The sequence below is a fragment of the Lathamus discolor genome, chromosome 21, assembly GCF_037157495.1.
Source record: "Lathamus discolor isolate bLatDis1 chromosome 21, bLatDis1.hap1, whole genome shotgun sequence".
Lineage (NCBI taxonomy): Eukaryota > Metazoa > Chordata > Aves > Psittaciformes > Psittacidae > Lathamus > Lathamus discolor.
The window spans coordinates 4150484-4167014 of NC_088904.1; the positions used below are offsets into that span (position 1 = coordinate 4150484).

Consider the following 16531-nt stretch of genomic DNA (forward strand, 5'->3'; position numbering starts at 1 on the left):
GCTGTAGTTGGGCAATCTGCAATGCTCTGCTTTTATATCATAGCAAAGCACAAAGCTTGAAGTGCCAGAGGTTTAATCAGTCACCAGGTGACAGCTCTTTCCCCCCAAACCACTTTCTTTAAGGTTTATTTCCCTGTAGTGCTGAAAGGCCCCAGTAAACTGGGACCGAATTGGCCTTAGCAGCACAAAAGGCATCATTTCTGAGCAGCCAGCGACTATAAGCCAGAGAGGAAAAAGAACTGCTGGAACAAGTCCAGAGGAGGGCCACAAGGACGATCAGGGGACTGGAGCACCTCCCGTATGAAGACAGGCTGAGGAAGTTGGGGCTGTTCAGCCTGGAGAAGAGAAGGCTGCGTGGGGACCTCATAGCAGCCTTCCAGTACCTGAAGGGGGCCTATAGGGATGCTGGGGAGGGACTCTTCGTCAGGGACTGCAGTGACAGGACAAGGGGTAACGGGTTCAAACTGAAACAGGGGAAGTTTAGATTGGATCTAAGGAGGAAATTCTTTCCTGTGAGGGTGCTGAGGCACTGGAATGGGTTGCCCAGGGAGGTTGTGAGTGCTCCATCCCTGGCAGTGTTCAAGGCCAGGTTGGATGAAGCCTTGTGTGGGATGGTTTAGTGTGAGGTGTCCCTGCCCATGGCAGGGGGGTTGGAACTGGATGATCTTGAGGTCCTTTCCAACCCTAACTATTCTATGATTCTATGATTCTATGAACTCAACTGCACAGGTCCCAGTGCGGAAGCCAGAGACAAGATTTGTCCCACGGTAGCCTAGGATTTGAGCCCGTTTCCAGCCCAAGCCATGGCAGGTTCTTCCACAGCAGCACGGGAAAGCTGGGAGGTGGATTGGGAAAGGGCAGTGTCGTTTTGTAGCCGCGTTCTAGGCCGTGGTTTCGAGCTGGGTGCTCACGATTTACAACACGAGCCGCAGTGAGAGCCGCACATCCTCGGAGGGAATCGCAGGCAGGAGGGGAGGTGACCCCTCCACGGTAACGCGAACCGCGCTGAAGCTGCCACTCGGGCCGCTACAGCCCCGCAGCCCCCGGCCTGTGCTCCGGCGGCCACCAGGCGCTGAGGGGGGGCAGCTTCCCCCCCCGCGGTGCGATGTTGGTATCGCCCGGGGCAGGGGAGGGCTCTGGCGACGGCCCCGTCCCGGGAGCGAGCCCACGGGCCCGCGGGGTGGGGCGGCCGAGCCCCCGCTGCGGGGCAGGGACCCTCCCCTCGGCGGCGCGCAGGCGCGCACCCTCTTTCCCCTTTTGCTTCCGGGACACGGAGGCGTTTCCTGTTGCTGTGGCGGCGGCTCCCGGGACCGAGAGTGCAACCGGCGGCTCCCCGGGGAGTCCGGTAAGAGACCGGGGTGTCAGCGCGCCCGCCGGCGCCTCGGGCCCTGGCTGCCCCCTCCCGGCAGCGGGGGGCCCCTCCCCGGCGCAGTGGGAGGCTGCGGCCCCCGGTGCCTGCGGCGGGGCAGCGCCAGGCCTGCGCTGAGGGGGGTTCAGCGGGGGGGAGCCGGCCCAGCACCGCCCCGCCGGGGTTGCAGAGCGCAGCGCGGGGGGGACCCGGGGTTTTATCCTCCCTTCCGTGGCCGGGCCCGCGGGGTTTGTGGCTGTCCCGACGTGAGCAGCGCGAGGTTTGAGCAGGGGGATAAGGAGCAGGTTGTGAAGATGCAGTCTTCATGGTAGAAACCCGTTTGGAGGGGCGAAGGGAGGAGCTGGAATAACGCTGGGAGCATGAGGGGGGCAAGCTGGTGGAACTGGTTGGCTTCATGCCACAGCTTGAGTCCGAGCATCCGTAGGAAAATGATCGTGGAATCCTGTGCCTTGTCTGCTTGGTGGTTACATGCGCAGCACCAGGGCTGCAGCAGTGGGAGAAGTCTGGGAAGTGCGTGAAAAGACCTTAAATGTGTTAATTAAAATAAAAAAGGTGAAAACTTCTGCTTACCCACGGTTGTGATGATTGACCCCTTTTAAATATTCCACAGCGCTGGCATATTAGGGAGAGCAGCAGGAGATGGTATCAGACTGGAAGTTTAGCTCGCATGTGCTGGAAAGGGAAGCCTGGTAGGAGCTAGGGGTGGTGATGGATTTTGGAGGAAGGGAGGGGAAACAGGGAGTGATTCAAACAAAAAGCATGGTGAGACGCCCCTGGTGCTGTGTTTGGGTTTGCTGCTTTCATAAAGAATCATAGAATAGTTAGGGTCGGAAAGGACCTTAAGGTCATCCAGTTCCAGCCACCCTGCCATGGGCAGGGACACCTCACACTAAACCATGGCACCCAAGAAGCAACGTTTCTGAATCCTGTTTGGAGATTTTGTGCTGTGGTTTCATTACTGTAGCATCTGTGTCAAACGAAGCCATTTCTCAGTTCTCTTCTCACTCCCCTTTTAACAGAGACTTTTCCATTTGGCTGGTTTGCTTTACTTCTTTATAAAGTGTGAAGGTAATAGTTTCTCTTTGGTATGGTAAAAAAAAAGAACCCAAACCCATGGAACAGGGCTCTCAAATAGGAGCCATCAGACACTGTGTGTTGTACTTCCACCTAATGTTTACCTATGAAATATTTTACATACCTTTAATGATGGTCATAGTTGCTGCTTCAGTTCTGTTGCGTTCCTGGAGAATGGGGGAAGGGTTCAGCAGGAGGGAATTGAAATGGCACTTGGATTGCTTGTCGGATACCATGTGAGTTTTATGTTGTGTTGTTTAAAACCCAGAAGCATCAGTTGTTCGGTTTGCGTTTCTGTGCTTAAAGGGCCACCAGAACCTGCAGTGCTGGGAATGACACAACCCCACCCCCCATCCATCCGGCTGATATTTTGACAATAAAACCAGACTCAGGGAGAAAGTAATTATAGGTTGTTTTGGAGACAGAGGAATGCTTTAACAGGGAAGCTGAAACTTGATAATTTAGTGGTGTTGCTCTCTTGCGTGGCCTGTCTCTGTCTCAGAATGTGAAGCATCCCATCACCCTGCACCCTTCCAGTTTGGGGTTTCTGCCTCTGTGTAATTAGGCAAGTTAGCAAAACATGTAAACACCGGTCCCCAAAGCCACTAGGACAAAGTTAAATCTGCTCTGAGATTCTGAAGATACCTGACCTGGATTTACCGAGTACGGAAGCTTCACGTTCCACTGAAGCTCCTCCTCTGTCCTGAGGAGGTTGATCACAAAGTCACCCTGCTTTTTCTGGAATGCTGTAGCAGTTGGAAGTGTTCCTCAGCTGTTGTGTTGTGTGTATCTATGTATAAATTCGGGTTTTGTATTCTGTATTATTCATTTGCAAGTTGTTTCCTTTGTCAGCTCAAGAGAGAGGAATTGCCTAGCATGGTGTAAGGGTGAGGAAAGAGGGAAGAGGTTTTCTTTGATCCCGGAAGCATCAGGTGTTTGAAAAACAGGAGAATCATTAATTTCACAAGAAAACTATTTAAACCCTGGTGCTTTTCTGTTGGTTGGATTTAACAGGTTGTGAATATATCCTTAGCATTAAAACAGTGCCTGAATTCCTTGTATCATTAGAATCACCTTTAAAAGATGTCCCTGCCTGAACTTAGCTCTGTCATTTGAAAACACAAAACCCCCCATATGTTTGAGGGGTGGGAGAGGAACATTAGTCCCATTTTAGATTAATCATAACGTATCTGTCTTTGTAGTTGTTTGCAAACGGCCTTTTAAAAGTTATTTGATTGGGCAGTACTGTTCCAGACCAAAGGTCAGGGTCATAATACTCATAATATTTGGTGACTCATAGATTTGTCCTGGAATCCAATTCTGGGAGACATTTGTAGGACATTGCCAATGTCTGACCCACAGGAAGGTATTCCAGCTGGAGGAGAAAATGTATTTGCCTGCCCTTTTCCAGGGAGGTTCATTGCCCTCTTGCATACTGCGGATCAAGGTTATGCTCTTGGGCATCATAATGTGTTGTCCAATAAAACACTCTGAAGTTGTAAATCAGTCTCTGTGAGCCTTTGGGAAAGCATCTCATTAATAAGGAAAGGGGGTTTTATTCTACCAGATATTAATTTTATTGCCCTCAGTGGTGAACAGGATCTTTTATGATGTTTATGAGCCTCTTAAGTACTTCTCTGCTGGATGAGGCCCATGTTTCAATTAGCCTATCAATGAGCAATGGGCCATTGCTGGCACTAGCCCACACAGAACCCTTCAGAGGCAGTGACAGTCTGTGATAAGCAGATGTGGGATATTTAAGCCCAGAAACAATCCAGGTGGGTTTGCTTAATTTTCATGTGATTGCTTTTGTATCTTTCCTGATAGTGCTGGTCTTGTCCCCATCCAGTCAAGGTAACCCAAATCCTTGGACCTTCAAGGTGTGTAGGCAGTTTAACTGATGTTCTCATTGCTAGAATGAAATTCTTTGGAGGATCTGTTTTTCCCTGCCAAATTTCTCTTACTGCCATTCCAGTAAGTGATTGAGGGAGGAGAAAAGGAAGAGCCTTGGTAGCTCCTAGTAATAATGTAATAATAAATATATATAAAATATGTAGAAATAATATAATAATAAATACATATATAATATAAATAAATAAAGCTCATAATAGTAATAAAATACCCAGTAAGGTATTCTTCTCAAACTACCTCTCCAGTTTGAGAAGAGCTTGCCAACATAACTGTCCACTTCACTGTCATACCATCCCAAATTCCTGATCAGAATAAGACCAAATGCTGCCAGTGACTGATGGTACATGCAAAAATACTTTCCCTTGCCAGTTTTGAGTTTACCAATGCTTCTTTTCTTTGGATGCCTTTCTAAAGTTAGATATTTATTATTTCTGTATCCCTCTCACAACCCTTCATATGAATCTCTGCTCTTAAATATCAGTCTCATGTGTGCAGGTTCCCTTTACTTCTTCACTGTCCTCCACCCTTCATGCTTCTCTTTGCTGTTTTCTTGACCCCTACAGTTCTCTAATGCTCGGTTCGGAGAGGCTGATCAGAAGAGTAAAGAGATCTTACAAGTGAAAAAGGGAAATAAAACTCACAAGTATTCAGATGCTTGTTCTCATCCTTAATCGGAGTGTACTTGGTTCAGCACTGTCTGCAGCAGTGGTTGAATTGGGAAAGCCAGTGTATTTTATCAAAGGAAGTATTCTTGTAAAACAGGCTGATTCTTCTGGCAGTTTTCAGAATTCTCTTCTTATGTGGGCAAAAATAATGCCCCTGGAAATCAGTCAGTTCATTGCATTTCAAACAGTCTCTGAGAGAATCAAGTCCTTGGGTTCAGCTGCGGTTTTATGAGGCTTTTCTGTGGCATCTTCCTGTTTTCTAGTATGTTCTCTCTGGTTGTGTCAAGAATCTTTCAGCAGCATAGGAAACTATTAAGGATGTCATCTGAGTAAGTGAAAAATGCCTACCAAGAGGGATATAAGCTGTTACGTTTAACAGAGCAAGTGTCTGTTTTTAAGATTAAAATACATTTTTGAGTTTATATCCCTTTTGCAGTCAGCTTAACAAGGTACCCAAGCTTTTGAAGTAGAATTGGTCCTACTGATCATTAATGGGACAATAATAACCAGATGGAATCACTGAAGATAGGTAAATGTCAGCGAATATGGATGTCTGGTCCCTCCATTGGCCTGGTCTATCCTGAAAGGAACTCGGTTGCGAGCTCGACGTGAATCCAGCCCAGCCTGATGTCACAGAGAGCCTTTCCTTTTTCCTGTTGTGTGGTGATTTTTGTCCTACAGTTTGCTCCTTTGTCTCGGGAGGAAAGGGGTTTCCATTGTCAACGAGTTGTTTGGTGCTGAGGCACGTCTGTTAACAAGCTTTCATTTTCTGCTGATAGGTGGAGGCCTTATCAATGCTGAAATAGCAAATGTATGTTTGTTATTCTTTACATATTTTTAGCAAGTGAGTAATTTCGATACATTTCTATCACACATCTGCAGAGGCACGTACATTTGAAATTAGATCCAGTGCCTTTTGTTTTGTTGCATGGGGTGTTGCATGGGGTGTTGCATGGTAGAAATAGTACAAGTAAGAGAGAAGTTATGGGAAATGATTGGTTTTGGGGACGTATTTTGTGTGGCAAGCACTCAAAGGGCCACATTTTGCTCTTATTTCCCACCCTTGTGGAAGTGGTGGAACATGGGTTCTGTGCACTCGGTCTTTGTCTTGTTCCACATCTTCATTAATTTATTTGTGTTTAAGGCCTAGTGAGCATTTTGCTGCTGTTCTCAGGGGTTTAGTGTAATTATGGAAAACACAAGTGAGCATTTCTCTATGTTAGCCAGAAGCTTCACAGCAGATCACCAGTCTTGGCGCCAGGCACGGATGATGGTTGTGTTTGGATGAAGAGACCTGAAATATGTCTGTGCTTTAAACATAAACATGTATTTCTCTAGCAGATACCATATTCATCTTCCCAGTTTTGTTCTTTCTGTCTTTTAAGGAGCATGTTTAAATACACAGAAAGAAACAAATCCTAGTTTGCTTTACAGCCTGAGTTGCTGGTGTCCTGGTTCTGCTTTTGATGAAGGATCTTATTTTATAGATGGGCAGAAAGACTGCAGAAGATACTTGCCACTAGCAGTTGTTATCCTGTTTTCTCAAGCAGTAGTTATTATGAGGGGGGGAAAAAAGATTAGATTTCACTATACTATTAATCGGATTATGCTTTTGGGGTAAGAGATGGCTGCTTTAATTCGTCTGGAAACAATTCCTTTGTGAAGCTAGAAAAGTGGTGATGCACTGATGGGAATGCTCTGAGGATTCTGTGGTGCAATTTGATCTTTAGTTTACTGTAGTTACTTCAGGTCCTACTAATACTCTATGCAGAAAGGCAGCTATTCCTATGGAGCCAAATAAATGGAACTCTTGAACCGTATCAGTTTTGACTTGAGAGACTTGGAAATAACATTTGCAAATAAGAGGAAAGCAGTGCCATGGCTGAGCAAAGGTTAGGCAGAATACTGTTAGTGCAGTCAATAGCATCTCTTTGGGTTTGCATGTGTGGATTGTATTATCAGTTGTTCTGAGCCATATTGAAAAAGCTTGAGCATTTGGTGTAAAATCAAGAACAGGACATACACAACAAGGATGCTCACTGAAACATCTGAGCTTTCTCTGCATCTCTTCCAAAATTCCATCTTTCCTGTGTCATTTTTCATTTCCCTAGTTGGAAATGACAAGAATAATTTCAGTTTTGTGTGTGTTTCAGATTGTGCAGTGAATGTCCATAAGAACTGCAAGAGTTTACTGGCTGAATGCAGCAACATCAGACCCAAGGTGGGGTTTAAAGTTCATTCTTCTTTTATAGTAACAGTGCTTCACAATTTAGTGTGGTTTACTTTACAGCAGTACAGAATCTTGCCCTGTGTCTTCAAGACATCAAAGAGCTGTTAACTTGTCATTACAGTAATTTATGATGATGTATGTAGGGAAACTAAAGTGAAATGTTTTGTTGCTGTACTGAGTATCACTTAGCATTGCTCGTGCCTGTCAGAACTGCGACTGACACAAGAATGCTCAAACCTATGACTTTTTCTGAGAACATGATTAAATTCTATGGTACGTCTGGATTTTATGCACCTGTATTTTAATAGCTTAAAGCTGAGGGGTGGAGGGGAATTTGTTTGTAACAGTTGCCTGTTATTTATAAGCCAGGCAATGAAGAAGTGATTTTGGTTTTGAACTCTGGTTAACTTTATATCTTGCTAAGCTGTTCATTTGTTATCTGTGTCACCATGGTGCCTGTGATTGCAGTCAGGTCACAGGTTGGGCTCAGATAGCTGCCGAGCTGCTTTTTTTTATTATTATTATTCTGGTATTGGTTTCAAAAATAATTTCCTCTCCTTATAACTAATTACACCCGAGGGAGTTTGAGTTTGGTTTAACCTGCAAGTGTTGATGATTTCAGTGAGTAATAGCAGATTAGGGAGTACTGTGAGTGGGGGGAAGAGAGAGCAGAGCAGCTCAAACCTGGGCAATTAGAGGTTAGAGGAAGTGCTTTCAGTCACTGGTGATAGAGAATGTAACTCTTTTGAGGGCAGAAATGGTCTTGTGGGGGTGTTGATATATACTTTTAAAGTGCTCTATGCATTGTGCGTTTTCCTTTGAAACTGAAAAATTCACTTGCTCTGATGCTTCCGTTTCCACTCCTTACCATCTCACAAACTGTAATGGTTTAATCAGCCCTGACAGACCACTCCTGAAGAAAGCAAAGAGGCTGTGGTAGCACAAATGATGGGGACTGAAGTCAGGAATGAAACCCTTGAAGTGAAACAAGCCTCCCCAAAAGCCATTCATTACAGACCATAGAATTTACTTAATTTCTTGGCATCTTTGATAAATTGTATCTCAATGAATTGCAGTATCTTGTTGTTGTGTTGTAAGAATGGGAAAGTTGTACAGGTTACCAGAGATGCAATTTTAAATGGGTAGTCTAAATTTTGGTTGAAACTGGCTGGGTTAGTTTCATTAACGTCGCTGTGAACTAAATGCAACAAAGCATAGGTGAAGACTGTGTACCTAAAGGGTTTGCTTTTAGTTCATAAGTTATTTATTATTACAGCTTGCATTCAGCTGGAACTTCACTCTTTGTTCTATTTCAGCTGATCTCTATTTGATGGGACTTTTATACAAAGTGTTAATGTCTATAGGTCATTTGTCTGGAATGTGAAAAAATCAAAGCTGTCACTGTGTCAAAGCTTTTCTACTTTCAGTACACAGCTTCACTTGCAGTTAGTGCTGTATGGTAGAAAGAACAGGATTCATTTTGGACTGGAAGTTTGGTCTGGATGTGTAAGAATATTGTCTTTTTTCCTATAGCAGAAAGATTTGCAGCACAGACCTTCTGGATCTCCACAAAGTTCGCCCCAGTGCATTTCCCCAGGTTTGTACTAAAGAATGATTTCTGTGCTCAAGGCTTATCTGTTCAATTGTATTTTTTTCCTTTAATATGTTTTAAAGGCTATACACAGTGTGTTATTGAGGTATAGAAAAGGTCTCTTTTAATAAGATGGCTTCATTTTTTTTCCTATTGGGAATGGCTCAGAGGCTCCTAGCAATCTCCTGTGTGTTTTTATCTTTTTATCTTTTTATTTTTCTTTATACCTTCTTGCTGTGTAACCTCAGAATATCACGGTGAAAAGGGATCAATAAGCTCGTTTTTCATTGATTGTCTATTCTCTGGCCTCTGAAAAGACTAGAACTGTGAACTTTGTTTTACATCAGATTTTCATAATTGTCTATTTAAAACTTGCCTGCAGCTAGTGGTTGCTAGAAATCTCTAAGACAAGCTAGCACTAATGGTCTGAACAGAAATCTTTGTCGAAGCAAAGTGGGAAAAGGCATCTGGGAGGAAAAAAAGAGGAATGAACAGCTTTATTGCAGCATAGGCTTTGAAATAGCTTTTTGCTGCTGGAAAAGACCATCATGGTCACAGGTGTACCATTCCAATAGCATTCTAATTTTTAGATGGGATGAGGTCTGCATTAACAGAAGAGGCTTTTTGGCTCTCGGGCGATTGATTGTAACCAGAGCAGAATTACTTTCTGCCTTGCAGTCAGTCCATTTGGTTGCTTTGATGGCTGTAAGAACCACAGCTGAACGAATGTCTGAGTATTACTGTATGTGTTTCACATGGTTTTGTTAGGTGTCATCTGACTTGCCTTGCAAGGTGTCCTTTATGAAACAAGGGTAAGAGGACAAAGAGTTATTGTTACAAGAAGACAAATAGCTGTTTGCCTTACCAAGAATGGTTTTGTGCATTTAGGGGGAAAGTGCAGGGACAGTAGGAAACAGTAAGGATTAATGAAAATAGGAAAAGTTGGCTGTAGGGCTTGTCGTTGAAACAGCTCTGTGGTATACAGTCTGGTCTGGTTTGACAGGTTAACAGCGATCGATGGGGACTCTCAGCAGTGTGCAGACAGTGCTAATTGAACTCAGAAAATGGCTTTTTGCTGGTGCACACTCTGCTAGGCAGCCAGTACTTGTTTTCCATGCTCAAAACCAGAAACTGGTAGGTAAAGGAACAGTTGATAGCATGAGCATTGTCTTTACCCACAGGGTAACACTGCAGAATGCAGTGTCCAGCAAAAAAAGCCAAAGGTATTGTGTCCATATAAAAGAGAAATACAGTCTAAGAAAGCTGTAAACTGTGGTGTTTGTGTGTGTCCCCCATCCCTCTCCACATGTTTTACCTGTGGGCATTTTTAGAGTTGGCCTTTCATTGTGAAACAAATCTTTATGCTCTTGGCTTGTAATGCACAGAAAGAGAGCATGATGGCTGAAGATTTCAGTACTTCCCCAGATAGAAATGGAAGGACATTTATTATTAAGTCTTTGTTTAAGAAAACCCCCTTTACAAATCTTTCTATTAGTGTCCACTGAATTAGTGTCCTCTTTCAGTTGGAGCTCATCACTTGGAGATGATGGAAGAGGACTCAGTTTACCTACTTGTGTTGTGCTGTGTCTATAGCCAGGAGATTTCAAACCCAAAGAGGTTTTCCAGCAGGAAAAGCTGCAGTGACAATTCCTGATATTAAATATCATTCATGATCTCTCCCTTGCAGCCCTAATATGATTCTATTCAACTGTTTCAAAGATGAAATGAAAGACAAGGAGATAAAGTATGGGATATCAAGAAATGTGGAAAAACCTGTTTCATGGGATGAAGCATGAATACCTTGATTGAGCTATGTTTTGTTGAGCAAGGCAGAAGTGGAAGGAGAGAGAATTGTTAGTGGAGGAATGAGACTGAGAAAGGGGAACTTTTGGGGATAGGTAAACACCGGTGTTTTTACAAGAAAAGATGTAAATTGGTGATGCATAGACCTTGGCTGGGAACTGGAGACCCTCTCGAATGGCTGTGTGGTCCTCAAGGAGCCTCCCAGGCCCAGGACTGGATGAGGAGTTGGGTCTGGGGGTAAGGCAGAGGCTGCAGTGGCACAGCCCTGGGTTCAAGGATCCATGCGATCTGTTCCACTCCCATGTCCTTAAAAACACTTTGGAATAAGGGCAGCTGCAGACCTCGTCAGTGATAAGTTTCAAAGATTGGCTGATTCTGGTCTTTGACTTCCCTGAAGTTCCTGTCTTAAAAGGATGTATTTTGTCTCCTGTTCCTTATCATTCATTGCAGACATTAGTGCTAAATAATTGTATCCATTTTTTTAGAAGTCTATTACAAGCTTCCATGTATTGTATAAGAGTGATTAAAATTTCAAATACCTTTCCAGTTCACAGTCTGTCTAGATTTTAAAAAAGCATTAAAAAGCTGCAGTATTAAAATTACATTTAGCTCTGGTATCTATTATGTGCAGCGTGTGTGTGGCTGCAGATAGAAATCACTGTCAGGCAATAAGCATTGCAAGGGACTTGTGGTTTTGATGTGAGCTCAGATTTTTCTTGTTTGCCATGAAATATTCTGTGCCCTTATACGGTAGGGTGTGAATAATTGTGTGTAGGTTCTGGTGTTTTACTAAAGGAGAAGATACTTTGCAATTTCCACACTAAATGGGCACAGTAGGGACCAATTTCCTGCACTTCAGACCTGCTGATTTAGCCAATACAGTAAGTTAAGTGGCAGCTTTACATTTCTAGAAGGATCACAGGTAGTATAAAAACAGTGCATCTCTGGGGCCACTTTACTGTGCCAAGTCTGAGGGCAGCCAGGAGCGAGCATGGGGAATACAAATTCAAAAAGCAGCGGCAGGAGCAATACAATTCCAGCTCATCCTGAGCTCTCTTTTTGTGGTTCCTTTTCAAGAAAATGGAATGAGAATGTTTTTTTGGACAATGAGCTCTTGACATCCAAGATCCTGTCTGTTCTCCGGCCGCACTCAGAGCGGGGTTTGAGAGCAGGAGAGCTGCAGTGTACGCCTCATTTCCTGAGTACCAATTCGATTTTTGCCTCTTTAGCCACTTCTTTGAAGGAGCAGCCCCGGAGCCTTCTCCTGGGACCTGATGGCACCCCAGTCCTATCGCGGAATCTCGGCATGACTATCGCCCAGAGAGGACATTCTCAGTCTTCACTGAATACTGCTGGAGCTGTCAATAAATTTGGGTAAGTAAACTGTTTCTCTTTGAATTCATCAGCTTCTGCTGTTGTCGTGTCCCCAGCCCGTGTGTAAAAAGAAAAACAATTACAGAACTAAAGCAAGAATTCACATTGGTTTTTTAGCTCAAAAGAGATTTATTGTAATTTTAATTAATTTCCCTCAACAGGGAGCGTTGTTGTTGTTTAAATCACCTTGTCTTTAGTCCCCCTGTACTATATCACAAAAGAGGTCATGTAAAATAGGGCACAGTTTGGGTGTCTCTGCCTAGGTTATGGCTTTCATGGGTATATTCGTCTTCAGACTTGATGCATTTCAGTAATCTGCGGTCAGTTATTCTAGGTTGTACTAGTTCTGACTAGTGTAGGAGACAGCAGTGGCTGCAATTGCAGGATCCTTTGATTAAAATAGTAGCTCTCTGCTGGTTTAAATAGTTGTTTACTCTTTATGTGCCACAGTTAAGCTCAGTGCAAGAGACCTTTGTACTCTGAACTGGCTGTGGCTTGTCACCAGGTGATGTCTTTTCAAAATGTCATACCTGAAGTTGCACACCTGCCCATGCTGCTTCGATTAAAACTGTAATACTTCAGTGATGGACTTGCTAAATGGATTTGACTGTTTAAGTCGGAGTGCAATGCTAACTTTTATCTATTTAAGTTAATTGCACTAGAGTTTAGGAAAGATGTTAAAGTGGTTGAATTTTGGGGTCTTTTTTCTTTGTGAAGCAACTTAGATGTTAATATTCTGGTTTGATCCCTTCGTCTAATTTCTTTGGCCATTTAGACTGATTTCAGGAGACATGGATGAAGGGGATTCAGGCTTTATCAAATTTAAGCAGACTTCAGATGACGTTGTCTCGCTTGCACCTTCAACAGCAGACACCATTTTTCTGGAAGGTATGGAATTTCTGTGCTTTTCGGGATTTTTATGTGATTTCTCACCCAGTCTTAAAACATCACCGAGATGGTTTTGTGAATGATGGTAATGAGGGATATGGTGGGAAGCAATTTAATAATAACTGAAACTGAATGTGCTTTTGGTCTAGATGCGTATTCTGTATCCCTCCGAAGTGAAATAGAAACAGATGCTCATGAGTTTGAGGCAGAGTCTTGGAGTGTTGCAGTGGAACAGTCTTATGCAAAAAGGCAAAGGCCAGACGTTAAAAACAGGCAAGATGTCATTTATGGTAAGACTATTTGTTATTATTGTGACTTCTTCTATTTCATAATGCCACTGTTTTGAAACAAAGCAGAAATCCTTTTTATTGGCTCCCATTTTGACTTGTGATTGAAAATTAGAGTGAAGATTTTCAAGTCTGTTGCCTGTCTCAGTGTGCACAAGTTCTCCTGTTAATGATTTTAAGCCACACATAGTTGCCAGCATGCCTATGTAAGCAGCTAACCCCAGCTCTACAATTAGGGGAGAGCTCACCTGCAACTAGGGGATGCCGTTGAATAAGTAGGGTCAGTCACTGTTTGGAGGGGAGATGATCAGAGCCAGTTTAGGAGCTTCACATCAGTAATGCAAAGACTGTGGTGAAGAAGGAGGTACAAAAGGTGGTGGCTTTCAGAGCCTGCTCTGTCTCACTAGTCGCTGCCCAACAGATAAATGACTTCTGATTTGTGTATTTCTCCTTGCTCAGAACTAATGCAGACTGAAATGCACCATGTTAGGACACTGAAAATAATGCTGAAGGTATACTCCAGAGCCATGAGAGAGGAGCTGCAGTTCCCAAATGCAGTTATCAACAAGCTCTTCCCCTGTGTGGATGAGCTGCTCGAGATGCATGGGCAATTTCTGCTCCAGTTGAAGGAGAGACGGAAGGAATCTTTGGAAGAAGGCAGTGACCGAAATTATCTAATCCAGAACATTGGAGACCTCTTGGTAAAACAGGTGTGGATTAAATTCTACCAATATTAAACTTCTAACAAGCTAACTGGTAGGCTAAAGTTACATTATGTAAGGATTGATTTAAGAATTTGTTTGACGTTATCTTCCCAGTGTAATGTGTAAGCATGATTCCCAGGAGCGTATCTGGTCACAAATAATATGAAATGATCATTTAATGTTCTTTGGGCATATGCATATGCATGTTATGGGATATGCAGCTGGTTTTATTTCTGTTCCAAAAGTAACATGACATGTTCTTGGTGTCCATCCCAAACATGGCTCTCTTGCATTTAATACCAAGCTTCTAGGTTCTGACCTTTTAGAAATGCAGTGAAGATCCTTTGAACTCATTACAGCTTTAGTACCCATTCTGGTACAGAGTGGGTGCAACTTCCTTCCTATATCATGACCATTGTTTCCCTTTCACCATTTAGTCCTCAGTCTTTTTAAGTGCAGAGGCCCAGAAATCCTTTTAAAAATCCTTGTAATAACAGCTGACATATTTGGTTATCTTGTGGTATTCCAAGCTCTCAGATGTCACAGTGCATAAATCTCCCATTTCTGGTACAGAAGAAATTGAAATTCTGAATAAACACCTCAGAAATTCCTTGCCATAAACCAATGTTCAACCTTAATCTTGCAGTGGAAGTAGGTTTACTCTTAATGATTCATGTCTTTTATTCTTATCTCTCCAATTAGTTTTCAGGTGAAAATGGGGAGAGAATGAAGGAAAAATACGGTGTGTTCTGTTCTGGACACAATGAAGCTGTTAGTCACTATAAAGACCTGCTCCAGAGCAATAAGAAGTTTCAAACCTTAATAAAGGTAAACAACAACCAGAAGTCTCCCATTCTGACTGTGCAAAATATACTTGACCACTTTAGATCTTATTTTGTACCTCAAGATCCCTCCAGTTTGAATGTATCTCGTTAGAGGCAGATTCTCATTAGTTGATAGCTTCTTGTATTTTAGATCTTTTGAGCTGCTTGGACACAGCACCGCCATTAGCAGGTGTGACATTTGAGGCAGGCTTTCAGGAGCACACAGGACTGGGGAATAGAGTATGTATGTAGACCTTAAAGCTCATCCAGTTCCAACCCCTGCCATGGGCAGGGACAGCTTCCACTAGAGCAGGTTGCTCCAAGCCCCTGTGTCCAGCCTGGACCTGAGCACTGCCAGGGATGCGCAGCCGCAGCTTCTTTGGGCACCCTGTGCCAGTGCCTCAGCACCCTCACAGGGAAGAGCTTCTGCCTAAGAGCTCATCTCAGCCTCCCCTCTGGCAGGTTAAAGCCATTCGCCTTGTCCTGCCCCTACAGGCCCTTGTCAAAAGTCCCTCTCCAGATTTCCCTATAGTTATTCATGAGTCTATCATTCACTGCCCTGCTGTGTGGCCATCTTTGTAAATTGGCTTAATAATAAATTCAGTCAATGATAAATGCTGTTAATGATCTACTATGGAAAAAACAGGTACTCTTGAGTCAAGTTTTGCCCACCACATCTTCTTTCAAAAACCAGAAAATTGGCTCCAGGGTGGTTTGTTTGTCTGCTGTACAGTGTAATGTGCAATTAATAGGAAGGGCTGAAGAGACACAGCCAAAGTAGAAGCCTGTAACCTGAGCTGCAGATGACATTGCGCAGTCTTTAAGTATTCACGTTTTCCAGTCCTCAGTAAGTGACACCGTGTGAATGTTCCAATGTAGCGCTATAGTTACAGCTCTTTTTAACTAGGAGTCATTAAAAGGGAGAACCCTTTACTTTCAAGGAACTAAGTAACCAGAGTCTTAAAATATATAGCCACAGTCCTTGTAAAGAGAGATCTTAGTACTGTATTCTACTGCCAGGATTGTGCTGGACCTGTAGCCAGACTGACTAGTGGCATTCTGATGCTTTACAGTCTTCCCTTTCTAAACAGAGCTGTGGTACTGTAGAGGAGCCTACTGGTGAACATGGGGTCAAAGAAGCACTTAGTTTAGTCATAGAATCATAAAACAGTTAGGGTTGGAAAGGACCTTAAGATCATCTAGTTCCAACCCCCCTGCCATGGGCAGGTCATGGGCATTGTCATTATTGATCTCATTTGGCTGTTAGGTGTGTTCAGTCTGGTTTCAAAAATCTAGTACTTTCCTATGTATTTAAGAACTGATCCTGTTCTAAAAGGCAAACAGCAAATAGGCAGTCAGTTCGGATCCAGAGCTTTCTCTGCTTGGCTTCAGATTTCGTTAACAGTAGTTTGAAAATAACACCCAAAATATTTTCCAGTAATAAAAGCAATTGTTTGTTAACATTATCAGGAGTTTTGCTTTAGTAAAAGAGGTGATGCTAATTTGGTGATGCTATGCCTTGTCATACCAAAGTGCTTTGGGACAGAAAATGTGGGAATGGTGAGGCGAGAGAGTTAGAAGAGCAATAGATTCAATGGATGTGATGAGTCTGTTTTGTTTTCTAGAAAATTGGGAACTCTTCCATTGTGAGGAGACTTGGTGTTCAGGAATGTATCCTTCTGGTAACCCAGCGCCTCACCAAATACCCAGTCTTGGTGGAACGCATTATTCAGAATACAGAAGGTAGGTATAATCTTTCCTGGAAGCCTCACAGTTGTCTGCTGATCCTTCTCCTGTGTTTTGCATGTTCT

The 16531-nt window shown here is 43.4% G+C and overlaps 1 protein-coding gene across 8 annotated transcripts in view; it reads left to right on the forward strand.

Moving 5' to 3' along the window:
- The window catches only part of ARHGEF18 (Rho/Rac guanine nucleotide exchange factor 18), a 52798-nt gene that overhangs the window by 16708 nt on the left and 19559 nt on the right, over positions 1-16531 (forward strand). For 3 of the 8 annotated variants that reach the window (XM_065658981.1, XM_065658977.1, XM_065658979.1), the window contains 8 exons: positions 7173-7240; positions 8783-8846; positions 11873-12017; positions 12793-12905; positions 13055-13195; positions 13652-13902; positions 14599-14724; positions 16346-16463. In XM_065658981.1, coding sequence (XP_065515053.1) covers positions 7173-7240; positions 8783-8846; positions 11873-12017; positions 12793-12905; positions 13055-13195; positions 13652-13902; positions 14599-14724; positions 16346-16463 — 1026 coding nt within the window. Of the gene's footprint in view, positions 1-890; positions 1346-5804; positions 5864-7172; positions 7241-8782; positions 8847-11872; positions 12018-12792; positions 12906-13054; positions 13196-13651; positions 13903-14598; positions 14725-16345; positions 16464-16531 lie in introns of those variants that run through there. The other 5 variants (XM_065658983.1, XM_065658984.1, XM_065658982.1 and 2 more) reach the window with 5 other exon arrangements.